General features: G+C 43.5%; 1 protein-coding gene across 1 annotated transcript; it reads right to left on the bottom strand.

Annotated features, from left to right (window-relative positions):
* Positions 1-1,266: 1,266 nt before the first annotated feature.
* On the bottom strand, positions 1,267-24,533 carry LOC311101363 (retinal guanylyl cyclase 2-like; the record flags this gene model as incomplete). Its single annotated transcript, XM_084142498.1, has 18 exons — positions 1,267-1,351; positions 2,308-2,393; positions 2,491-2,585; positions 3,153-3,251; positions 7,485-7,659; positions 7,844-8,036; positions 8,244-8,407; positions 9,662-9,810; positions 10,139-10,288; positions 10,905-11,061; positions 11,250-11,426; positions 13,321-13,401; positions 13,528-13,662; positions 13,749-13,845; positions 13,989-14,073; positions 14,167-14,521; positions 14,809-15,110; positions 23,789-24,533. The coding sequence occupies 18 exons, from the start codon at positions 24,531-24,533 to the stop codon at positions 1,267-1,269; spliced, it is 3,330 nt and encodes a 1,109-aa protein (XP_083998624.1).
* Between the last annotated feature and the right edge of the window lie 2,216 nt (positions 24,534-26,749).

Here is a 26,749-nt window from a genome sequence, read left to right as displayed (position 1 = left end):
TACCTTCAACCAAACAAGAGATGGTGCTCTTGTCAATGAAGGCATTGACATTGGACATGACAATTCTTTACTTGTCTTGTCTGTTGAGAATCAGTGTACTCCGTGGCTCCAAATGCCCTGCTTAAAAACAGCAAGACTTTTTACAGAAACATTACATAGACAATCTATAACAAGCGGATACAGCATGCATATAAAAAAAAAAGTAGAATTTCTAGAGGTCAATGTAACACATAGAAATCCACAGTTCAAATAAAAAATTGAATATATGATGTGTCTGTCCTTAGTTTTTGCATTGTATCATTGTCCTCAAATAGCACTTTTTTTCTCATATAATAAAACACATGATTAATATAGGGAATTACTTATCTCGATGCCAACAAACTTTTGGTCCATTGACAATACAGTATATATATATCCGATTTCCTCTCACAACTTTGGAATGCTAACCTTACATCCTTACAAAGCTTTTCGGCCATAACTTGAAAATTGAATATCATATTTTGCCATAACTAACTAAAATTCTTATTTCACCCCACAACTCTCTTCGGGTGGAGAGAAGTGCTCCTTTCAAAACATTTAGAAGATTGATGAAACATTAACAAAAATAGAAAATAATTTCCATTATGCATGTGATTAAAACCTACAGTACAGTATTGGAGTGTAGTGATACAGTAGATCATCCTGTTGAGCACTGGTGCCTCAACTCCACTGGGCCATGTCCAGATGGGATACAATTTATGTCAAGTTGACGTCAAAAGTTGAAATGTTTAGCATTTTAGCTAATCCTAAAGCTAACCCTTTTCGTAACCTTAACTTTATTCTCCTTAGCTGCTACATTAATTCTCCTAACTTGTTGCGTAAATTCTCCTAACCTACTATGAAAAGTCAATTTTCACATAAACTGTATCCCATCTAGACAAAACCACTCCACTGACAAGAAGCCACTTAGTGGCCAATGGGGGACCAGAGACATAAGTGTATGGTTCATTAAGAAGACATGCACTATCCCTGTCGCAGGACGGTAATACAACAACCTTGATTTCATTAGTGCTCTCCCTTTCTGCTGTGCTGGCCACAAGCAGATTACACAGACAGCAGCCAGGAAATCCTATTAAAGGAGGCCACGTAAGCCGCAGTGAGCAGGCCGGTTCATGCCCTCTGTCCTCCAGTCCTTCATCATCCCTTTCTCTTCCTCTCTCTCTCTCTCTTTGGATGTGTTCTCCTCCTCTCCCCATTTTAGTCTCTCTCGCTCTCTGTCTCGTCTGCTCAGATTTTAGGCTTGTCCACCTCCCGGTTGGCCTTGCGAAATATCGTCTTGATCTCATCTGTCACCATCTCTTGCCAGTTGTCCCTGAGAATGGAAGATCAAATAACATTTAAACTCTACGTACCTTCACTGGCGAGACAAGATGAGAGAGATGACATGGCAGAAGAAGCATGACTCAGAATGTTAATTGTCTTAGAGGACAGGAGGCTGGTGAGGGAAGGATGGCTCATAATAATGTCTGGAATGGAGTGAATGGAGTGAATTCCATTAATTCCGTTCCAGCCATTACTACGAGCCCGTTCTCCCCAATTAAGGTGTCACCAGCCACCTGTGTCTTAGAGGTGCTGCATCAAATGAGAGGCTGAGAAGAAAGGAAGGACGGTAACGAGGGTGAACCACTCACGATGGAAAGAGATTATCCAAAATGAATAGAGCTTTTCTGGGAAGGTCAAGCTCTGCTTTTAACGGTATTGAAGGTGATAAGATCAGAAGATTAGAGAAGAGATCAGATCAAGACTTGAAGAGATCAGGTCAAGAGACTATGGATGGACAGTAGAGGGGGCGGGGGGGTAGTAGAGGGGGCTCAACAAAATCCCACAGATTGTGAAAGCCACAAACTACATGCAACATAAGAACCCACACAACAACTAGCTTTCCACCATGACACAACAGAGCACGGCATGCAAGTTGCTAGCTACCTCCTCGATTTTGACTCAGAGAATCAAGCTTTTTTCTCTGCTTTTTTTCTCTTGTACGCAGCTATATCCTCTGGGTTCAGTCCATGATTGTCATCCCTAAAGTAGACAACACATGTAACGCCACCACAACAGCCTCAATCACATCCTGGTACTCATTGGGGCTCCATTTTGCTCATGCAGTGAATGATGAGAAAATTAGTGAAATTATTAAACATAAACACATACAACTGCTGTATAATCAATGCACAAATATTCACTGAATGAAATGTAGACATGTTACGATTCACTTAGAGTGGTTCTCACCAGGGTCTCAACATAAGGTACTGTATTGTGAGGTCTTACCCTGGTTTAATTTCTGGAGGGTTCGGTAAAGGCTTTGTGAAGTTTTCTTTCCCAACCAGCCAGTATGTCTCTTCAATGCCTTTACCCTGTAGGAACATATCATTATTCATGATTTATTTATAAACAGTTGAAAGAAATACTACAGGTGAACACAGAGGATGATGTATTGTGAGGTGTTTATACCTTCAGCTCTGTCATGCCCCTGACGTCTATCTTGTAGCCCTCGTTGAGGGAGCGCAGGATCTTCACAGTGCTCATGTTCACATGAATTCTATAAGCTGAAAGGAAATAACACTGTCACTACAAACCATACCAGCAAAATAATGCAGACATCCTGAGCAGAAATACACTGAGTGTACAAAACATTAAGAACACCTACTCTTTCCATGACAGACTGACCAGGTGAATCCAGGTGAAAGCTATGATCCCTTATTGATGTCACTTGTTAAATCCACTTCAATCAGTGTAGATGAAGGGGAGGACACAGGTTAAAGAATGATTTTTAAGCCTTGAGACAATTGAGACATGGATTGTGTATGTGTGCTATTCAGAGGGTGAATGGGCAAGACAAAATATTTAAATGCCTTTGAACGGGGTATGGTATTAGGAGCCAGGCGCACTGGTTTGTGTCAGGAGCTGCACCGCTGCTGGGGTTTTCACGCTCAACAGTTTCCTGTGTGTATCAAGAATGTTCCACCACCCAAAGGACATCCAGCCAACTTGACACAACTGTGGGAAGCATTGGAGTCAACATGGGGGGGTGGGGGGGGGGGGGGGTGCAACTCAATATTAAAAAGGTGTTCTTAATGTTTTGTAAATCAACACCAAGAACCTCTGATACTCACGCAGCCCAGTGGATTCCATACGAGAGGCAGTGTTGACTGTGTCTCCAAAAAGGCAGTACCGAGGCATGGTCAGACCCACCACCCCAGCAACACATGACCCTGTACACACACACAACACATGAGCATCACATCTCAGCCATCACATTGAGAAACCAAACCCTGGCCTGCTACTGCTCCAACCTCCCTCATTATGACTGATGGATCCCCACATACAGACAGTTAGAAAAGGAAATACAGTGGCTTGGGATTTTTGCCCATTCTTCAAGGCAAAACTGCTCCAGCTCCTTCAAGTTGGATGGGTTCCGCTGGTGTACAGCAATCTTTAAGTCATACCACAGATTCTCAATTGGATTGAGGTCTGGGCTTTGACTAGGCCATTCCAAGACATTTAAATGTTTCCCCTTAAACCACTTGAGTGTTGCTTTAGCAGTATGCCCAGGGTCATTGTCCTGCTGGAAGGTGAACCTCTGTCCCAGTCTCAAATCTCTGGAAGACTGAAACAGATTTCCCTCAAGAATTTCCCTGTATTTAGCGCCATCCATCATTCCTTCAATTCTGACCAGTTTCCCAGTCCCTGCCGATGAAAAACATCCCCACAGCATGATGCTGCCACCACCATGCTTCACTGTGGGGATGGTGTTCTCGGGTGATGAGAGGTGTTGAGTTTGCGCCAGACATAGCGTTTTCCTTGATGGCCAAAAAGCTCAATTTTAGTCTCATCTGACCAGAGTACCTTCTTCCATATGTTTGGGGAGTTTCCCACATGCCTTTTGGCAAACACCAAACGTGTTTGCTTATTTTATTCTTTAAGCAGTGGCTTTTTTCTGGCCACTCTTCCGTAAAGCCCAGCTCTGTGGAGTGTACGGCATAAAGTGGTCCTATGGACAGATACTCCAATCTCCGCTGTGAGCTTTGCAGCTCCTTCAGGGTTATCTTTGGTCTCTTTGTTGCCTCTCTGATTAATGTGTTGGTGGGCGGCCCTCTCTTGGCAGGTTTGTTGTGATGCCATATTCTTTACATTTTTTTATAATGGATTTAATGATGCTCCGTGGGATGTTCAAAGTTTCTAAGGGGATATTTTTTTATAACCCAACCTTGATCTGTACTTCTTCACAACTTTGTCCCTGACCTGTTTGGAGAGCTCCTTGGTCTTCATGGTGTCGCTTGCTTGGTGGTACCCCTTGCATAGTGGTGTTGCTGTCACGCTCTGGCTCCGGGACTTTGTATGTTGAGCCAGGGTGTGTTCGTTTCGTTGTGTTCTGTTTGGTTGGGTTGTTCTATGTGGTTGTATTTCTTTGTTTGGATGAGTGACTCCCAATCAGAGGTAACGAGTGTCAGCTGTTTGGCTCGTTGTCTCTGATTGGGAGCCATATTTATAATGTCTGTTTTCACCTTGTGTTTGTGGGTTTTTGTTCCTTGTCAGTCATTGTCTGAGGACGTTACGTATCGTTTATTGTTTTGTATTCGTGTTTGCACTTTACTATTAAAGTATGTTCGCTCAACACGCTGCGCCTTGGTCCTCTCTAACCAACGATCGTGACAGAAAAACCCACCTTAACCAGATCAAGCAGCGTGACGAGGAGAGAGGATGGACGTGGGAGGAGATGATTGCGAGTCTGGCAAGAGGGAGAGAGGCCTGGGCCACGGGGAGGAGAGACCCCCAGGAAATTTTTAGGGGGGGGCTCACGACGTCGGGGCAGCAGGTGTACGGGTTAGAGCGGTGCAAAGCGTTGGCAGAGAAGGCCGCCAGGTTAGGGGGGCCACTGGGCACAGAGGAGAGGGAAAGTGTGGAGGCACGGCGAGAGGTACTGGGGTGTGTTACCAGTCCGGTCCGGCCCGTTCCTGATCCCTGCGTGGGGCCAGTGGTGTGTGTCCCCAGTACGGTCCGGCCTGTTCCTGCCATTCCCACCAAGGCAGTGGTGCGCGTCGTCAGCCCAGCCCGGCCTGTTCCTGCCATTCCCACCAAGTCTGTGGTGTGCGTCGACAGCCCGGCCCGGCCTGTTCCTGCCATTCCCACCAAGTCAGTGGTGCGCGTCGTCAGCCCAGCCCGGCCTGTTCCTGCCATTCCCACCAAGTCAGTGGTGCACGTCGTCAGCCCAGCCCGGCCGGTTCCTGCCATTCCCACCAAGTCAGTGGTGTGCGTCGACAGCCCAGCCCGGCCTGTCCCTGCTCCACGCACCAAGCCTACGAGGTGCGTCGCCAGTCCAGCCCGGCCTGTCCCTGCTCCACGCACAAAGCCTACGGTGTGCGTCGCCAGCCCAGCCCGGCCTGTTCCTGCTCCACGCACAAAGCCTACGGTGTGCGTCGCCAGCCCAGCCCGGCCTGTCCCTGCTCCACGCACAAAGCCTACGGTGTGCGTCGCCAGCCCGACCCGGCCTGTTCCTGCCACTCGCACCAAACCAGGGGTGCGAGTCGCCAGCCTGGTCCAACCCGTTCCTGCTACTCGCACCAAGCCAGGGGTGCGAGGCGTCAGCCTGGTCCAGCCCGTTCCTGCTACTCGCACCAAACCAGGGATGCGAGTCGTCAGCCTGGTCCAGCTCGTTCCTGCTACTCGCACCAAACCAGGGAATGGAGTCGTCAGTCCGGTGAGGCCCGTTCCTGTTCCACGCACCAAGCCAGGGGCGCGTGTCGTCAGTCCGGCTCCGACCAGCGGGGCTAGACAGGACCAGGGGTACTTTGGGGGGTTGGAGAGGAGGTGGGGATCAGGGCCGGAGCCAGAACCACCGCCGAGGAGGTATGCCCACCCAGCCCTCCCTTGTTTAGCCCTTATTGAGGCGCGGTCGCAGTCCGCGCCTTTAGGGGGGGGTACTGTCACGCTCTGGCTCCGGGACTTTGTATGTTGAGCCAGGGTGTGTTCGTTTCGTTGTGTTCTGTTTGGTTGGGTTGTTCTATGTGGTTGTATTTCTTTGTTTGGATGAGTGACTCCCAATCAGAGGTAACGAGTGTCAGCTGTTTGGCTCGTTGTCTCTGATTGGGAGCCATATTTATAATGTCTGTTTTCACCTTGTGTTTGTGGGTTTTTGTTCCTTGTCAGTCATTGTCTGAGGACGTTACGTATCGTTTATTGTTTTGTATTCGTGTTTGCACTTTACTATTAAAGTATGTTCGCTCAACACGCTGCGCCTTGGTCCTCTCTAACCAACGATCGTGACAGTTGCAGACTCTGGGGCCTTTCAGAACAGGTGTATATATACTGAGATCATGGGACACTTAGATTGCACACAGGTGGACTTTATTCAACTAATTATGTGACTTCTGAAGGTAATTGGTGGCACCAGATCTTATTTAGGGGCTTCATAGCAAGGGGGTGAATACATATGCACACACCACTTTTCCGTTTATTAATTTTTTAGAATTTTTTTAAACAAGTTATTTTTTTCATTTCAATTCACCAATTTTGTCTATTTTGTGTATGTCCATTACATGAAATCCAAATAAAAATAATTTTTAATTATAGGTTGTAATGCAACAAAATAGGAAAAACGCCAAGACAAAAAAGTGATTGATTATGATATGAAGAGTTTATTTCCAAAACGCTATATCCACAAATGTTTCACATTTGTGTTTTTTCACCAGAAATGATTAAATGATTGCTGCTTATGGGTACCTTCATGTGCGTGTAAAATATTACTATTTCAATTAATTGATTTTAAGTGTGCATTAAAATGTAGTTTTATTTTTCTAAACACTATATATAAATTTTTTAGCTGGAATGGAATGTTTGCAGACTGTATATTTGACTGTAATATTTGGTTGTCTCACCTAGCTATCTTAAGATGAATGTACTAACTGTAAGTCGCTCTGGATAAGAGCATCCGCTAAATTACAAAAATGTCAAATGTTAATGTTTTACATACAGATGTCATATTACTGTATAGTTTAAAAAATATATATATATATTGATGTATCATTTGTACGGTTCTTTATAAAAAATGTAGTTATTTGTTACATTTGACTGTGCAAAACCTAGCAATACTACTTATTTCTCTGAGAGTGAGGTGGATATATAGCGTTTAAAGAATAAACATGATTATTTGTCTCTCTGAAATGAAACCATCAAGTGATAGATTTCAAACAAATACATGTCTGTCATTGAACAAACCCATGCCATGATTAGATAGTGAAAATTCACACCAATCTCTTTCATAAGTTCTTTAAACAGTAGAAGCTGATTTACCAAGATTTCTGAAAATTGATAAATAGCATTTTGGAAAGAAATTTATAAACACCTCACGTTGGCATTCATCCATTGAGCAAGATTGATGAACTAGCTAATGTGGCCTAGCTTCAGAGTGTCTCTGCCAGGCAGGGACAACCCCTGCCCTCTCTCACCTGAGTGTATCCCTATTCGTATCCTGACGGGCACGCCCGGCATGTGGCGCATCTGGAAGGTGCCCACAGAGCTCAGGATGTTCAGGGACATGTTGGCTATCTCCGCTGCGTGTTTGTTGCCATTCCTCTTGGGGAGACCTGATGCCACCATGTAGGCATCACCAATGGTCTCCACCTACATAATGAAAACAAACAGGCATATAGTAAAACATTGCCACATTGATACTCGAAAAATCCTCACGTCACTTGATTTGTGCTGTTGTGAAGCTTCCCTAGCATGGCACCCCAACCCGCAACTATGATGCCTCGGCTCAGCTCATTTTGGTTCAACTCAGTAGTGTGAAAATAGTATAACTGACCTTGTATACGTCGTGGTTGCTGAGCACAGCGTCGAACAGCGTGTACAGATCATTGAGCAGGTCCACCACCTCGATGGGATCACTGAGGGAGGAGATGGTGGTGAAGCCTACTATGTCACTGAAGTAGATTGTGACCTGGTCAAAGTACTCTGGCTCCACCGTCGCACCCGTCTTCAGAGCCTCTGCCACAGAACTGTAATGTGACAAGGGACATTTTGTGTTCGTGGTAACATGACACAGAGCAACAAACAATCATTAAAAGTTACAAGTACGGTACTGTATCATGGGATGGAACGATAATACCCTTGGCATTGTACAAGAATGATATCTTGAAATAACAAAATGCCCATTGACTTCTTTAGATGTCTCTGTGTGTGTTATAACATGATGCTTGACTCACGGAGGTAGCATCTCAGAGAGCAGTTTCTCTGTCCTCTGTTTCTCCACTTCCAACTCCTCTGTCCTCTCTCTGATCAGGTCCTCCAGGTTAGACGAGTACTGCTCCAGCATCCGCAACATGGAGTCAATGATGTTGGTCTTCTTGCCCTTGTTGATCAGCTTGAACTGTGACACAACACCACCACCACCATCATCATCATCATCATCATCATCATCATCGGTGCACCACTACATTATGTAATATCAGGTATGACTTATGCTCTCTGCAAAAAATCCATAAAGCTATGAGCCAAGACTTTGTCCGTGCCTGAATACCCATACTAGCGTTTCTAAATCGTATCCATTTTATGTACGCGAAAATAGAAAGTTTTATAATATGTGAAATTTCAAAAATCAAGTATGCTTTAAATGCCAGGATGTTATACTAATTTCGGCTTTTCATCTAGTAGAATTCGCTGCACACTTTTGAGGAAGAGAATCATCTTTTCAGACTAGGGTTGCACAATTTCGTGAACTTTCAGTAAATTCCCTGGTTTTCCAGAAGTCCTGAGTGGAGGATTCCGGATTTCCTGTTTATTCCCTCCTGATTCCGGGAATCCTCCAACCGGAATTTCGGGAAAACCAGGGAATTTATTGAAAGTTCCCGGAATTTTGCAACCCTATTCCAGACTCATGTGTGTTTGACAACAGCTGATAATCAGCTGATAATGAGATAAGGGGACGCGCTGTACCCAAATGAATGAATGTCGGGAATCAACGCAATTGCGCATTATTAGATGACACATTCTCAGGATGTGTCACGCCCTGACGTATGGAACTCTTGTATGTTGAGTCAGGGTGTGGAGATCTATGTTATTATTTCTATGTTTACATTCTAGGTATTGTGTTTCTATGTTTGGCCGGGTGTGATTCCCAATCAGAGGCAGCTGTCGCTCGTTGTCTCTGATTGGGGATCATACTTAAGTAGCCTGTTTGCAATCATTAGTTGTGGGATCTTGTTCCGTGTATAGGCTTGTATTGTGTTTAGCCTGAGGACGTCACGTCACGTCACGTCACGTCACGTCACGTCACGTCACGTCACGTCACGTCACGTCACGTTGTTTTGTTCGTGTGTTTAGTTTATAAAATAAACATGTGTGCATTTCACGCTGCGCCTTGGTCTGACCCGTTCATCAATGATCGTGACAGGATGGGTGAGCCTAGTATGTTAATATTTGTTGCTTACTGCATTCGTTTTTACTAAACAGTACATTCTAAATAGTATGTAGTTTGATTAGTACACAGTATGTTCTTTTATTAAGTAGTAGGCAAGACAGGTTCCGGACACGGCCAATGAATAATTACCCAGACATATTCCCTGCATTACCCTGCTATGACACTGACAGCAGATAACCATGGAGACAGATGAGGGTTGCTGACCTGGTCAAAGATCTCATCGAAGGCTGGTCTGCGGTCAGGCTGTTCGCTCCAGCACTGTTTCATCAGCTGGATACACTCCAGAGGAGCCTGATCTGGGGCCACAGTGGGCCTGCACATGGGAGGAGGCTTCTTCACCTTACGGATGATCTCTGATGGTGAGGGAGAGAGAAAGAGAGGAGAGAGGTTATATAGCAGCAGCACGGGAGCATAACAACTCATTACACAGCTTATTGGCAGCTGGTACTAGACAGTTTGTGAAAGCAAAGCAGAAATTCTGTATGTACAATATGTCGCTACATAATACACTGTAGATAGGGAAATTATTGTGATTTACAACTCTGACCTTACTCGAACGATAACAGTTTAACTAATCAATCAATTGATGTTGATTCACAAAAGACAAAAAAATGACCTCAAGGTAAAACAAAAAATTGCCTCTCAGAGTGGATTGTATGGTTTTGTATCCCCCAGACCTACCCGCAGGAGTCAGACCCAGCATGCAATATGGAAGTCCTCGGACAACCACCTCTTGGAGTATAATGGCAAAACTATACACATCTCCTTTATAGGTCCCCTTCCGAGAGTTCTCCACATCTCGGAGGAACTCTGGAGCTGTCCAAAACTGATCTGAGATACAGAGGCACAGGGTCATGATTTTGGCATTGTAGTTAAATGCAGCACATGAGAAGCATACATAATCTAAATGACATAGATTTATGCTCACAAACTAGAAATACAAATTAATGTGTGTCAAGTCCATCTTTAAAGGTCCAATGCAGCCAAATCATTTCTGGATAACAATTAAGTACCTTACTGTGATTGTTTTCAATTCAAATGGTCAAAAACAAACAAAAATAACTTCTTAGCAAAATGTCATTTCTCAAGCAAGAATTTTGCTAGGACTGTTTGGGAGTGGTCTGAGAGGGGCCTAACTGGAGGAGCCTAGTGGGAGGGATGTGTAACCTGAAAACGAACTGCTATTGGCAGAGAGGAGGGCAAACTCTCTTTGTTATGATGTCACCAGGCGGTCCAAAACTCCACCCATGCAAAACAAGCTGAAATTGAAGGCAGTCTTTTCAAACAACTCTTACACTAAAAGGGCATTAACATCAGTTTGGAAATATGTTTGGAAATATGTATAAAACACAGGAAAATCATGTTTTTGACTGCACTGCTCCTTTAACATGATATGGAAGACTGAACATTTTCACACAAAAAATGCTAATCTAGGCATAGATGTTACCTTCAGGTGGAACTAGATTTTGGGGGGATTTCTGGGATTCCAGCAGCTCGTTAAAGCCGTAGTCTGTGATCTTGAGGACGAAGCGTCCGTCCACCACACAGTTCCGTGACTTCAGCCGGCCGTGAGGGAACTCTCGATGGTGCAGATACTTCATACCCTGAGAGGCCAATATGATCAACAGTGGTAAACCATTGGTGTTACTTATGACAAAGTAAAATAAAAACATTTGAAATGAACATGATCTGCTGGCCGAAACAGTTTTTAGAAGATATTTTTAAATCTTTATTGGGACAAATTACACTAGTAAAAAAAGTTCTGTAACATGAGGTGTCAAGCATGTCATACCTTGATTAGGTCCAGCAACAGAGAAGACTTGAACATCCAGTCCAGCTTGACGTCGTCGTTCCTCAGGAGGTCCTGCAGGCTGCCACGGGAACAATGCTCCGTCACCACGGCAAACATGTCACAGTCTGTGAAAAACCCCAGGAATGGATTGATGTTCTCATTTCGCAGATCCTTCATCTGGACACATTCACACAAAATGAAGAAACAAAAAAAACTCACATCCCAGACATGACTCTATACATTGTAAATGTGGTATTGGCACTGACCCTCTACATAGCTTCATCTCTTATTTCTTATATACAGTACCAGTCAAAAGTTTGGACACATCTACTCATTCAAGGGTTTTTCTTTATTTTTACTATTTTCTACATTGTAGAATAATAGTGAAGACATCAAATTTATGAAATAACACATATGGAATCATGTAGTAACCAAAAAAGTGTTAAACAAATCAAAAATATATTTTATATTTGAAATTCTTCAAATAGCCACCCTTTGCCTTGATGACAGCTTTGCACACTCTTGACATTCTCTCAACCAGCTTCACCTGGAATGCTTTTCCAACAGTCTTGAAGGAGTTCCCACATATGCTTAGCACTTGTTGGCTGCTTTTCCTTCACTCTGCGGTCCGACTCATCCCAAACCATCTCAATTGGGTTGAGGTCGGGGGATTGTGGAGGCCAGGTCATCTGATGCTCTCCATCACTCTCCTTCTTGGTAAAATAGCCCTTACACAGCCTGGAGGTGTGTTGGGTCATTGTCCTGTTGAAAAACAATTGATAGTCCCACTAAGCCCAAACCAGATAGGATGGCGTATCGCTGCAGAATGCTGTGGTAGCCATGCTGGTTAAGTGTGCCTTGAATTTGAAATAATGAAGAAAAAAAATTGAAATAAAATGTATGCACTCACTAACTGTAAGTCGCTCTGGATAAGAGCGTCTGCTAAATGAATAAAATGTCAAATGTAAATGTAAATCACAGACAGTTTCACCAGCAAAGCACCTCCACACCATAATACCTCCTCCTCCATGCTTTACGGTGGGAAATACACATGCGGTGATCATCCGTTCACCCACACCGCGTCTCACAAAGACACGGCGGTTGGAACCAAAAATCTCCAGACCAAAGGAGAAATTTCCACCGGTCTAATGTCCATTACTCGTGTTTCTTGCCCCAAGCAGGTCTCTTCTTCTTATTGGTGTCCTTTAGTAGTGGTTTCTTTGCAGCAATTCGACCTTGAAGGCCTGATTCACACAGTCCCCTCTGAACAGTTGATGTTGAGATGTGTCTGTGACTTGAACACTGTGAAGCATTTATTTGGGCTGCAATTTCTGAGGCTGGTAACTCTAATGCACTAATAATCTGCAGCAGAGGTAACTCTGGGTCTTCCATTCCTGTGGTGTCCTCATGAGAGCCAGTTTCATCATAGCGCTTGATGGTTTTTGCAACTGCACTTGAAGAAACGTTCAAAGTTCTTGACATTTTCCGTATTGACTGACCTTCATGTCTTAAAGTAATGATGGACTGTCCTTTCTCTTTGCTTATTTGAGCTGTTATTGCCATAATATTGACTTGGTATTTTACCAAATAGGGCTATCTTCTGTAACCCCCCCTACCTTGTCACAACACAACTGATTGGCTCAAACGCATTAAGTAGGAAATAAATTCCACAAATTAACTTTTTTGAAGGCACACCTGTTATGCATTCCAGGTGACGAATTCCAGGCAAAGGGTGGCTATTTGAAGAATCTCAAATATAAAATAAAATATATTTGTTTAACACTGTTTTGGTTACTACATGATTCCATATGTGTTATTTCATAAATGTGATGTATTATACAATGTAAAAAAAATAGTAAAAATAAAGAAAAACCCTTGAATTAGTAGGTGTGTCCAAACCTTTGACTGGTAGTGTATATATATATATATATATATATATATATATTATATTTTTATTTATTTATTAGTTATACTATTTTAGATATTGATTACTGCACTGTTGGGTAGAGCTCGCAAGCATTTCACTGTACTTGTGCTTGAACTTGCTGTTGTTGTTATGTTTTGGTTTTACCTTTGTAAAGATCTTGGTGGTGCTCTGCTTGACTTCCTTGAAATGGCCTTCTTCAAACTTTTTCAGCCACACCCAGTCGCCCTGTGAAGCCATGGAAGAAAATATGCGGTTTTATCCGGGCTCCGTTCTCTACAAGTCACATTGAAATATTTTGGGATAGGGATGAAACGTCGACTTGTGGTTCAACGGTAAACATCGTCAACCTACCTCATAGACAGCTACATTTGTGGTCTCATGTGTTGCTGTAGTGATGCTGTTCATAGAGTGGTGCGGGCCTCCTGAATGCATACTGTTGTTATCTATTGCACTTTTAGATTCACTCAGGTCCTCTAGAGTGATTTTCTATGAGGCATAAAATAGATGAATGAACATACAGTATATCAGATAGAGGTAATGTTGTAGAGAATCACATGGGAAAATATAGTTACCCTCTTGCTAAGCTGAGGGTTGATGAACGTGAGGTCCTCTAGAGTCAGTAGGATCCGATTGGGCCCCTTCACCAACTGGATCTGCTGGATTCTCCTCCTGCCAGCCAATCAGAGAGCAAGTCAGCCAAGATCACAGCACAGCAATACCAACTATCTCTGTCTGGGTTTTTAGTCTCTATGTATCTAAACGGCATAAAAATACAGTAAGAAACAGATGAACAGCATAGTGAGAAGAGTTACCTTACGAACAGACTTAGACCAAGTCCTCCCACGATCAGAACGAAGATGATCACAAACACCACTATGACGTAGGTTATCTCCACACCTGAGACAGGTAAGACATGGAGACTAAATACATAGTTTGGTTGTGTGATGGAAGAATGAAAGACACAAACTAACAAGCAAACAGGTTCTCTACCTCCAGTGCAGATTGTGTTTGGTTCAAACCAACAGCTGGAGTCTGAAGGGGGAGGGGAACCCCCGGGGAAGTTAATGGATTTGCCCGCGAAGCGGACCATGTCAGCGCTCAGGTCCACCAGATAGGAGCGGTACAGCTGACCCTCCCATCCGTCGGAGTCCAGGATGACATAGTTGGTCTGGCTCTCCCCTTCAGTGTCTATCTGGATCTTCTGGTTGAAGCCAGAGAACGTCATGTTCCTGGTGAAATAAGCTAGGTTGGTCCCGGAGAGCCACTGGCCAGCTCTCCTGGCATTGTGCATGGCTTTGGCAAGGAGGTAAATACCGTTGTAGATGGTTCCAAACAGGGGGTTGACCTGGAATGCAAGTAGGCCATTGATAAATGGTTTATTTGGCTAAAGTGATTAGCTTCTCCCAAACTGAGAGTGATACACTGATCTAAAACTCACCCCAAAAAAAGTTATACATCAAATGGCCTGAAGACTATGGTGTTTCTCTACATAACCAATGTTCAATAAATGCAATCAATGGCTAATTCATAATATTATTATAATAACAATGTGATAACATAACAATCAATTGAAATTCAGATGGACTCCACTCACATCCCAGAATTGAAAGTATCAAGAAACACTCTCCTCACCTGCTGTGGGACCAGTGATATGGTGAGTTCCTCAAACCTCTTGGCCATGTTGAACGCCTCGTTGAATGACATCAGATCAGAGGACACGGTGATGGTGAGCACGGCGTCATAGGCCTGCCGCAGCTTGGTGTTGTTTTGCAGGGGGAAGTAGGATGTGTTGGCGTAGGGCAGGCTGTAGAGCAGGGTGTCATAGGGGACAAACACGTAGCGGCCCTTCGTCAGACCCATCTCATGGGCCTTCAGCAGGAAGGCTGTCTGCTGCTCCCCACCAATCAGAGCAGAGTGCATGCACATGATGATCACTGGAACACACAGGACAGAGATAGTGAGGGGTCGACACCTGTAATGTGCATGAAGGAATTGCATATCTGTGCATGTTGCTGAATCATCCTACTGCAAACAAATTATTGATTCATAATAGCATTGATTCACACTTGAGCGACAACCCTGACAATCCAGTTGGAAGCATTGAATAATCAAGTCAGAAATAACTTAATCAACACTTGAGGAGGTAACATTCATCATTGCCCAAGAGGGCCCTACCTTAAAGGGGCAATCTGCAGTTGCTACATAAAATAAGGGACTTATAAATGAGCCCCACCTGTTTTTTGTTGTTGCCTGTTTTGCATGTTATTTTGGCATTAATTTGTGTCACATATCAGTTTGCAAACAATGTAAAAACACATTTATTGAGTGAATAAACTGCATACAAACATGGTCTCTTTCTTGCTTTCTTGAGTAAGGCAGCTCCAAAATGCAGGTGTTTCTGCCTAGCTCAGTGCTTTCTGTGGTGGAGGAGCAGCCAGTGGAAAATACAGAGCGTAGGCGTTGTTAATCTTCTCTAGTTGTGCCGTGACTGGCTCAGTGTTCTGTCACTCATGGGGACACTACATCACCGCAGAATATACAGGGAGAGCTAGGCAGTTCAAGCCCCATTGGGTGCTGCCATAGATTTACATTAGATGTGCCCATCCAAGAAGGCTCATGATCATTCGCCACAGATAAAATGATGTCAAATCACGTTATATCTACCATAGCTTTGATTGGACTGATCATGTCAACATCATACTTTCAAAATCTTAGCTAGCAAGCTAGACAAGCAGTCATCATCATGAATCACATCGACAATCTACTGGCAAATCCTTTTCAATCCTTGTCATATGAAGATAAATTATAGATAAAACGTATCGGTGCTCATCGGCCATTGGAAATCGCAAATTCAACAATTAGTGGTTTGGAAGGAATCAGTGGCTAACTATAAGCCTTGCAAAGCAATCACTATTTTGCTTCCCCTGCCTGCTATTTCGGTGGATAGGTTGTTTGGTCCATGTCTGGGTTTAAGGATTTAAAACATCTGTCTGAAAGGGTCTCTTTTCCAAGCTTAAAAGGATACATTTTCACACGCAACACCATGGTCCAGAAATTGTTAAATACATTGGCCATGCTGTCAATCCAGCATGACTTATGCCGCGTTCAAAACAACTGAAAACTTGAAACTGGGAAATCTCAGAATCTCAGAACTCGGAAAAAAACGTTTTGAACGGACATCCAACTCGTAATTCCAAGTCGGGAACTCTGGCCTCTTTCTAGAGCTCCAACCTGAAGATCACTGACATCATGATTCGACCTTGTTTTTTTTTCAGAGTTCCCAGTTGTCTTGAAAGCACCATAAATCCAGAGAATGCCAGACTTTGAAAACAAAGTTTGATGACAAAATTTGCCCACAAGAAGGACCGCCACACCACCTTCCTGTTCAACTGAGCACAGCACAACAACGGTGAGTCCAAAAGTGTCTTGTATGCTGCTGCATAAATTATGTAATATACTAGGGAGGTATGTATACTGTAGCTAAGTGTCATGTATGTACATGTACTTACCTGGAGTGCCTAAGGGTGGCACTGTTACTAATTACTACATGTGATCATCTGTACTTGCACTTGACATCTGATAAACGTTGTTCTTTTACTCGCATTCCTGCCTCAGTTTTATTTATTTTATTTTACCTTTATTTAACTAGGCAAGTCAGTTAAGAACAAATTCTTATTTACAATAACGGCCTACACTGACCAAAACTGGACGACGCTGGGCCAATTGTGCACCGCCCTATGGGACTCCCAATCACGGCCGGTTGTGATACAGCCTGGAATCGAACCAGGGGGTCTGTAGTGACGCCTCAAGCATTGAGATGCAGTGCCTTAGACCACTGCGCCACTCGGGAGCCCGAGTGTGCTAATACACTGCTCAAAAAAATTAAGGGAACACTTAAACAACACAATGTAACTCCAAGTCAATCACACTTCTGTGAAATCAAACTGTCCACTTAGGAAGCAACACTGATTGACAATAAATGTCACATGCTGTTGTGCAAATGGAATAGACAACAGGTGGAAATTATAGGCAATTAGCAAGACACCCCCAATAAAGAAGTGGTTTTGCAGGTGGTGACCACAGACCACTTCTCAGTTCCTATGCTTCCTGGCTGATGTTTTGGTCACTTTTGAATGCTGGCGCTGCTTTCACTCTAGTGGTAGCATGAGACGGAGTCTACAACCCACACAAGTGGCTCAAGTAGTGCAGCTCATCCAGGATGGCACATCAATGCGAGCTGTGGCAAGAAGGTTTGCTGTGTCTGTCAGCGTAGTGTCCAGACCATGGAGGCGCTACCAGGAGACAGGTCAGTACATCAGGAGACGTGGAGGGGCAACAACCCAGCAGCAGGACTGCTACCTCCGCCTTTGTGCAAGGAGGAGCAGGAGGAGCACTGCCAGAGCCCTGCAAAATGACCTCCAGCAGGCCACAAATGTGCATGTGTCTGCTCAAACGGTCAGAAACATACTCCATGAGGGTGGCATGAGGGCCCGACGTCCACAGGTAGGGGTTGTGTTTACAGCCCAACACCGTGCAGGACGTTTGGCATTAGCCAGAGAACACCAAGATTGGCAAATTCGCCACTGGCGCCCTGTGCTCTTCACAGATGAAAGCAGGTTCACACTGAGCACATGTGACAGACGTGACAGAGTCTGGAGACGCCGTGGAGAACGTTCTGCTGCCTGCAACATCCTCCAGCATGACCGGTTTGTCGGTGGGTCAGTCATGGTGTGGGGTGGCATTTCTTTGGGGGGCCGCACAGCCCTCCATGTGCTCGCCAGAGGTAGCCTGACTGCCATTAGGTACCGAGATGAGATCCTCAGACCCCTTGTGAGACCATATGCTGGTGCGGTTGGCCCTGGGTTCCTCCTAATGCAAGACAATGCTAGACCTCATGTGGCTGGAGTGTGTCAGCAGTTCCTGCAAGAGGAAGGCATTGATGCTATGGACTGGCCCGCCCGTTCCCCAGACCTGAATCCAATTGAGCACATCTGGGACATCATGTCTCGCTCCATCCACCAACTCCACGTTGCACCACAGACTGTCCAGGAGTTGGCGGATGCTTTAGTCCAGGTCTGGGAGGAGATCCCTCAGGAGACCATCCGCCACCTCATCAGGAGCATGCCCAGGCGTTGTAGGGAGGTCATACAGGCACGTGGAGGCCACACACACTACTGAGCCTCATTTTGACTTGTTTTAAGGACATTACATCAAAGTTGGATCAGCCTGTAGTGTGGTTTTCCACTTTAATTTTGAGGGTGACTCCAAATCCAGACCTCCATGGGTTGATACATTTGATTTCCATTGAACATTTTTGTGTGATTTTGTTGTCAGCACATTCAACTATGTAAAGAAAAAAGTATTTAATAAGATTATTTCATTCATTCAGATCTAGGATGTGTTATTTTAGTGTTCCCTTAATTTTTTTGAGCAGTGTATATTACATGGTGTTAAAAAGTAATACAAAGGAAACCTCAACATTCCAAAAGATGGAACAAATGAGACCAGTGGATCCAGAAATTAAACCCTTATATCATCGACAGTGGCATCTCCGAGAAATCTGAAAAAGTGAAATGTGCCACATTCCTGCACGTAGCCGGAGATGATGCAATCAAGGTATTCAATACTTTCGATTTTGTCGATGATGTAGATGACTTGGATGTATTAAAAGAGCTTTTCCGAACGTACTGTGAGCCAAGAAAAACAAAGCCATCAAGAGAGAACATTATCCTTTAAGTACCATTGAAGATGTAGTTGCTGAAATACCTAACGCCAAAATATTTTCAGTAGTTGATGCAAACCAAGGATTCTGGCAAATCCAACTGGATGAAGAGAGCTCCCGACTCTGCACATTCAATACACCGTTTGGGAGGTATTAATTCAAGAGACTGCCGTTCGGAATCGCATCCGATCCAGAGGTGTTCCAGAGGTGCCTCGCCCAGCATTTGGAAGGTCTGGAAGGTGTCATAAACATCATGGATGACATTCTTGTCTGGGGTGATGACACAGAGCAGCACGACCGGAGACTGAGACAGCTACTAGACAGACTGAGAAGCATCAAAACTGAATAAGGACAAGTGCCAAATCAGAATGACAGAAATGTGCTACATTGGACATGTGTTATGCAAAGAAGGCCCGAAACCAGAAATGGTCAGAGCAATACAAGAAATGCCAGAGCCAGAGGACAAAGCAGTGCTTCAGAGGTTCATGGGAATGTTGCAGTATCTCGCAAAGTTCATCCCAAATCTCTCAGATGTCAGCGCACCTCCGAGCCAACTGCTAGACGGAGATGTTCAGTAGCACTGGGAGTCTTCACAGGAACAGAGCTTCAAAAGCTTTAAAACACTCATCAGCAATGTGCCAGTTTTAAAGTACTACGATGTGAAAAAAACAGTGACACAATCTGTGGATGCAAGCTCAGAAGACTTGGGAGCTGTGATCCTGCAAGATGGTCAGCCAATCGCATATGGGTCAAGATCCCTCACAGACTGTCAAAAGAGATACACTCAAATTGAAAAAGAGCAACTGGCGATAGTATATGGCTGCGAGAAGTTTCATCAATACCTGTATGGAAAACAGATCCAGGTGGAGTCAGACCACAAGCCCTTGGAAACAATCTTCAAGAAGTTGCTCCAGAAAGCACCAGCCAGACTGCAGAGAATTCTGATGAGACTACAGAGATACAGTCTACATGTGACATATAAACCAGGAAAGGAGATACACATCGCTGATCCACTGAGCCGAGCATACCTGAAGGAACAGAGAGAGAAATTGCTGGATGGTGAGCTAGATGTAAACTACATTTCTCATCAACTACCGGTTTCAGAAGAAAAACTGCAGCAATTCAAAACAGTAACAGCAGAAGATGAAGAGTTAAGACTGGTCACAGAAACAGTTAAAAAAGAATGGCCAGACACGAGAGGGAACGTTGCAAAGAAAATATAGCACTACTGGACCTTCAGAGAGGACTTGACATACTCAGATGGACTGCTGTTCAAAAGTTCAAAACTTGTCGTTCCTCCGAAAATTTGAGAAGAAATTATGGAAAAAACCCATGAAGCACACATGGGAATCGTAAAATGTAAGGAACGAGCAAGGGACGTTCTGACCAGGCATGGCTAAACAGATTGAATATGTTGTAACAAAATGTGCAGTCTGCAACACATACAAATACAACAACCAAAGAGAGCCGCTCATATCTCATCCAGTCCCAGAGAGAGCTTGGGCCAAAGTTGGAGTGGACCTCTTCCATTACAACCACATCTACTATGTGTGGATTACTACTCAAAATACCCAGAAATCTCCAAGCTCAGTGGGACAACAAGTCACAAACACGTCATTACAGCACTAAAGTCAATATTCGCAAGGCATGGGGTGCCCGACGTTTTGTGCTCCGACAATGGAAGACAGTTGCTGAGTCAAGAAATGTCCGAGTTCTCTACCAGCTGGGAGTTCAAACATGTCACGTCGAGCCCTAGATTTCCACAGTCAAACGGCCAAGCTGAGAGAGCAGTTCAGACTGTGAAGAACCTGTTGAAAAAAGCACGAGACAGCAATGGACATCCTTACATAGCTCTCCTTGAGTACAGAAACACACCCCTGGATGGAATTGGTCTCTCACCTGCACAACTACTAATGGGAAGAAGGCTGAAGACAAAGATTCCGACATCAAAGAGATTGTTAAAGCCAGGACTCTTTCAGCATGTCAGGAGCCGTCTCACAAGCAGACAACAGAGACAAAAACACTACTTTGACCAAGGCACACGTAAGCTTTCAGTCATGGAGGAAAGAGAACGAGTCAGGATCAGACAAGACAACAAATGGCAACCAGCAATTGTACTTGGAAAACATGACCAGCCAAGGTCATACATAGTACAAACACAAAACGAGAGAATCTACAAAAGGAACCGGAGACACCTGTTAAAAACACATGAAACAACACACCCAGAGAGACACTCAGAAACCGTAATGAACTTACCTTATCCGGTGGATGAAAACTACTCACCTGTGTGTTCTCCAGCACCAACAACACCAAAACAAACAGTGGAAAGCAACACTGAAGACCTATCAGAATGCCAAAACGCTACCAGTACTGAAAAGACTATACTGAAAAGACTGTTGAAAGAAAAAAAGAAAAAGAAAAAATTAGAATAAAATAATAAATAAAACATTGAAAAGACATTAACAATGAGATGACAATTGTGATGTCTATGTTATGTTGTGAAAAAAAAGAGTTTATTGTTTGCAATGTGAAACACTGAGTTGAAAGAACATAAAAAATTAAATAGAAAATGTAAAGAAAGGAAGATGTATGTACATGTACTTACCTGGAGTGCCTGAGGGTGGCGCTGTTACTAATTACTACATGTAATCATCTGTACTTGCACTTGACCCATGACTGATAAACGTTGTTCTTTTACACTAAGAAAGTAGTACTAAGTGCATGTTGTGTAGTAAGCTGTTAGTAGCCCATGTGCCTCACGCTAATAAGTTGGTCCCTTTCCCGCTCAGAACTTAGCCTACTGTTTTGACTTGACTTGTTAGAGAAATGTCATCATCGAATATTGTCTGCTTATACTGTATGCCCCCTTTATTTATGCTACGGTTCTGACTTGGTGTACATGGAGAATACTGTAAGCACGTTTCATGTTCTGAATTCTGTCGCTGTACATTTCAAAAGTGCTGAAAAAATAGTTATAGTGACTACGTCCATCTTAGCTCGCTCATTAATGTCTTAATCGAAATTACAGATAGCCTCTTATCCGCTTGTCATTCTCTTATGCCATAGTTTGTACATCTCAGTTGTTATAGTCCTATTGCTTATATAGGTCTGTCTCATTAATATCTTATTCATCATTTTAGGCAATGTTGGAATGATTTCATTGTTTTACTTACTTTGTGTATTATAATTAGCTCATGTGCTTTTCTTTATGAGGAGGGGATAATATATAATGTTGTTGGGTCTGTAACCATGTTTGCCAGTGACAGTCTCTTCCCATTCAAACATTTGTTTGTTTTCAACAAAAAGTTCAGAAACAGACCCATGTAATTCCAGTTGATATTGCGAGGGTTGCTTTGTTTGCGCAATGCGCTGTCTGTCACACCCTGATCTGTTTCATCTGTCTTTGTGATTGTCTCCACCCCCCTCCAGGTGTCGCCCATCTTCCCCATTATCCCCAGGTATTTATACCTGTGTTCTCTGTTTGTCTGTTGCCTGTTCATTTTGTTTCGTCAAGCCTACCAGCAGTTTTCCCCTTGCGCCTGTCTTTTTCAAGTTCCTGATTTCCCAGTTTTGACCATTCTGCCTGCCCTGACCATGAGCCTGCCGGCCGTTCTGTACCTTGTCACACCACCCTGGATTATTGACCTCTGCCTGTCCTGACCCTAAGACTGCCTGCCGTTCTGTGCCTTTTGGACTCTGATCTGGATTACTGACCTTGACCTGTCGTTTTGCCTGCCCCCTGGTTCTAGTAATAAACTTTTGTTACTTCGACACTGTCTGCATCTGGGTCTTCTCCTGAAACGGGGGGCAGTGCGTCTGTATATTGTATATAAAAGTGGATCATCATGATTGTATTTTCCTTCCTTTTTAGACTACATAGGCCTAATCAAATACTTGAAATGGTAGGCTAACCGACTCTCTCTCTCTCTCTCTGTCTCTCTCTCTCTGTGTGTGGTGACTTAAAGAAGAGTAAAGTTAAGGCCTCAACATCTTGCTGAATTTATCTGAACTAACATCTATCTGAATCTGTCGGTGTCCATTTTGAAAGTGCTGAATGAATAGGCCTACCTCGTCGCAGCTCGTTTGCTTGCACTTGCTTATCCTTAGAGCTAAGTGTTTGATATAAGAATAAACATGAGGATTTTACTGAACATAAATGTCAAAACTCATTTTGGTGTTCGTTATTATTGAAGGAGAATGCGGTTCTTATCGACTTACACAAATCCACAAGGAGTCAGTAGTAACCACATTTGTTTAAGCAAGTCAGCCATATCAACTATGGTTTTTAAAAGGCAGTAAATGAGGCTGAATGAACTGTTTCGCTGCCAGACAAGGCTCTGCTGATAGCCAGGTGTAGTGGTGGTAAGGATTTATGCCATTGTGCTGAAAGCTCTGCTGTTGGGACAGCTTTATGTAGACCCTAACAGTTTGTGGGCACTGTTTGTCACCGTTATAGTGCAATTAAATGTATTGTTTAGTGTTGTGTTGTGTAGTGTAGTGGCTTTGCTGGCATGCATCCCCCCCAAAAATGTTAAGTTTGCCCCACCAAGATTGACATGCTGAAATCGCCACTGCTTGTTGTACTCCAATGTTTGTAAACAAAGTAAATAGTAAATATAAACAAACACTTTATAGCCTCAAAACATGGTTAAAACTATAATGTAGATATCATGGATGGTTAGTACTTGTATCCATAGCTCTGTCTATGAATTTGAGAGTTGTTACATTTCTCCAGCCCCATCCCTCAGCTTATTACTGAAACAGGGGCGGGAAACGATTTGTTATTGCTTCAACTGCGGATTATCCCTTTAAACTGACCAGCCACTTGCATCTCTCCAGTAACCAAAACTTCATCAAAGAGAAGGTAAAGATGTTCTTAAAAACACTTGCCTTTGATCTCTCCTGCAGCCTGGATTCTGCTCAGTGTGCTTTCCATCTCCGTCTCGTTCATTCCCACCGACGCTACTATGCCAACCGGAAGTCCCTGGCTCCGCAGGGAGTTGGCCACTTTACCGGCGGTGTCCATCCAGATATCCTCATTGGAAGACACGATGCCGATGTTGGCCCAACTGAAATGCTTCAACACCGTGAACAACACCCGTGTAGGTGACGGCAGTGTCCGTGCGAAGGTTGGGTAGCCCTTGATTCGATCCAACTCATAGTTAATACATGCCCAGGAAAAGATAGCTTTATCCCAGTTTTTGCCCAAAAGTGAGGCTGCGTCACAGTATCCTGGATTCGTGGGGCCGACGAAACCGTCCACCATCTTCTCGTAGTACACAAATGTTGTCAATGCTTTAGATGTTTCACAGGCTTCTTGCAGGATCACGAAGTCCAATTTGCTGCCCAAATCTAAACTGAAATCCTCGTTTATTCTGCCCACAGCCAGTTTAGCGGCCACCGCAGGTAGGGCTTTGGAGTAGACCGGGTCGCAGTTCCAGGGCCCAAGGACCCCAACTTTGAAGATTAAACACTGGACACAGCATGGAAACGTCAAAACCCCGAGCAGGACCCATAGCAGAAAGTTATAGAATGGCAGCGTTGCAAGGCTGTGTCTGCTCTTGAAGATGGGGCTGTAGGGATAGTTGGATAAGTCCCATAGCACACCTCCAACATTTAGAGGAATATGTTGCATTATCCTGCTTAAGTATCCGTATTGGTGAACTGTGATCTGATCCTACATCAAAGCATTATAAACCAAACCAAAGACACCTGCAAAAAAAGTTAATGTTAGCCTATTTATTTTAAGATAATTTATAATTAGGGTTAGGATACTTCAAAGTTGTATAAACTGCATATTGTTAAAACAAAGTAGGCGATGTGAGAGTGAGATCACTGTATTTGATAGCATGATATCTCAAAGAGACAGTCGTGAATAGCATAGCTTGAATCATAATAGGTTGCACTTACCATTGCTTTTCTTGGCCTTCTTGAAAGCTGAGAAGTCCGAGGAGAGCTTTTTAAAGCTCCTGTTTTTTTTTGCAATAATCCTCACCTCACCATTCCAGTATTCTCTATATTTTCACTCATGTGAAATGTCATACCGTTGCCCAGTTGAAGACACAACACCTCATTATCTTTCTGGTCTCTATGATAGAGTGAGGCAGATGCAGGAGCCCCGTTGTGTCTGTCAACTTCAGCACCCTGGAGAGCTCCTTACATGCCGCTGTTAACGCTTGAAGAGACTAGCGCGCCAGGCACAGGTCTACTCCACACACAAGTAACATTCTTCTCACCTTATAATGTTAGCTCATTAGATTCACACAGACTAACATTATGTATCCTTGTAAGGTATCCTCCTTGAAAAGTAAAGGTTACCTGATGCTCAACAGGTTGCAGAAACGTAGACTATAAAAGCATCCAAAATAAAGCGATATTTTCTTCAATGTAAAACGTATTTATATTGAATGTCTAATGAATAAACATTATAAATTATAGCAGGCCAAGATCAACCACGCCAATTCAATCAAAGCCTTCTCAAAGTGACCTGTAGGCAAAACGGGTGCAGCACCCGGACCTAATCCATATTCGGTAAGGCACACTATAAGAGGATTGTCAACGTACGTTGGAGTCTGAGAAAAACATTACCATCTCACAAAGCCTTGTCAAGATAGTAGCCTAGCCCTATATTCTGTAGAAAATCACATTTTGATTTAAAGAGAGGGCTCTAAAGAAATATAATTATACATTTTCTATTTGGAACTAATAAGTGATGAAAATGAAAAACAAAGTATTTTATCTAGGGTCACATAATTTATTTATTTCCTTTGCCATGGGGACAGCTTGTTGCATGAACACTATGCACCGAGCAATAATTGGTCTGATGCGTTTATGTGACAATGATACGCCCCACACTTAAGTAGAATTTTCTCTTAGGTGTAGAGGGAATAATTAACGTTAACGAAGGGTTCTCCCTGCGCGTGTATCCCCTGAGCTCCTCAATATTTGCCTGCGTCAGTCATTTCAGCTGTTTTGACAACGCGTTTCAGGAACCCAGTGCGAACTTAGACAGATTAGCCTAGTGGCAGGGCCTCCCCCAAAAAAGTATACCCCTAACCGAGGTCGAATAAAACACAACCATATTTTTTCACGTCTCGAATGTCTCCCATTTATGAAATGGATGGTTGTATAAAAATATGTTACTCCAAAACTAAACTCAAAAAGTGCAGAATAATGCCTGGCTGGAGGAGGGATGGGCCACATAAAATCATGTAACCCAATATTGCAAGCTCTGATATTGGCCAAATTTGGAATACAAGTAGTCAGTTGTCTGCCCTACATACACAAATAAACCGCATTAGAATATCTTAATGCATCTTGGAAATATAGACCGGTAAACACAGAGATACAATAGGCGGAAATATCAACTATAAATATTTATGATGAATGTAAACTAAAATGTTTGGTAGCTGATTAATAGACAACTCACCAAGTCAAATTTGCTCTCATTCAGCGCTGTATGTTCCTGCCTGACAAAAATACATACAGTTACACCTCTTTTGATGTTGTGGCTATTGTAACTGGCTCTAAGGAAAACAAGTGGGCTCAGACATCGAAATAAATTGTTTTGGGGTCCAAGGTTCCAGCACATCCCAATGTGCACCACAAATGCAGTGAGCCAGAGGCAGGTCATGTTGGATTCAGGTAGCCTTATTGGACTAGCATTAAATCAACGCTTACTTCTAAATAATAAGGAGGTGACTTAAGAGCCCAATCATGGAGGCACAAGTTATACCACAGTTGGTATACCGCAAGTTGTAGACCTAGGCAGAGGGTGTTCAGGGTTCTCTTTCCATTTGCTGGAGCCTCCGAGTTGCCTCATTGATCCTCAAAGAGGCTTGTGAATTGGAA

The sequence above is a fragment of the Coregonus lavaretus genome, assembly GCF_964263955.1.
Source record: "Coregonus lavaretus genome assembly, chromosome: 26".
NCBI classification, from domain to species: domain Eukaryota; kingdom Metazoa; phylum Chordata; class Actinopteri; order Salmoniformes; family Salmonidae; genus Coregonus; species Coregonus lavaretus.
The sequence above is the reverse complement of the archived record's forward strand: the minus strand, read 5'-3'. Positions and strand labels throughout refer to the sequence as shown.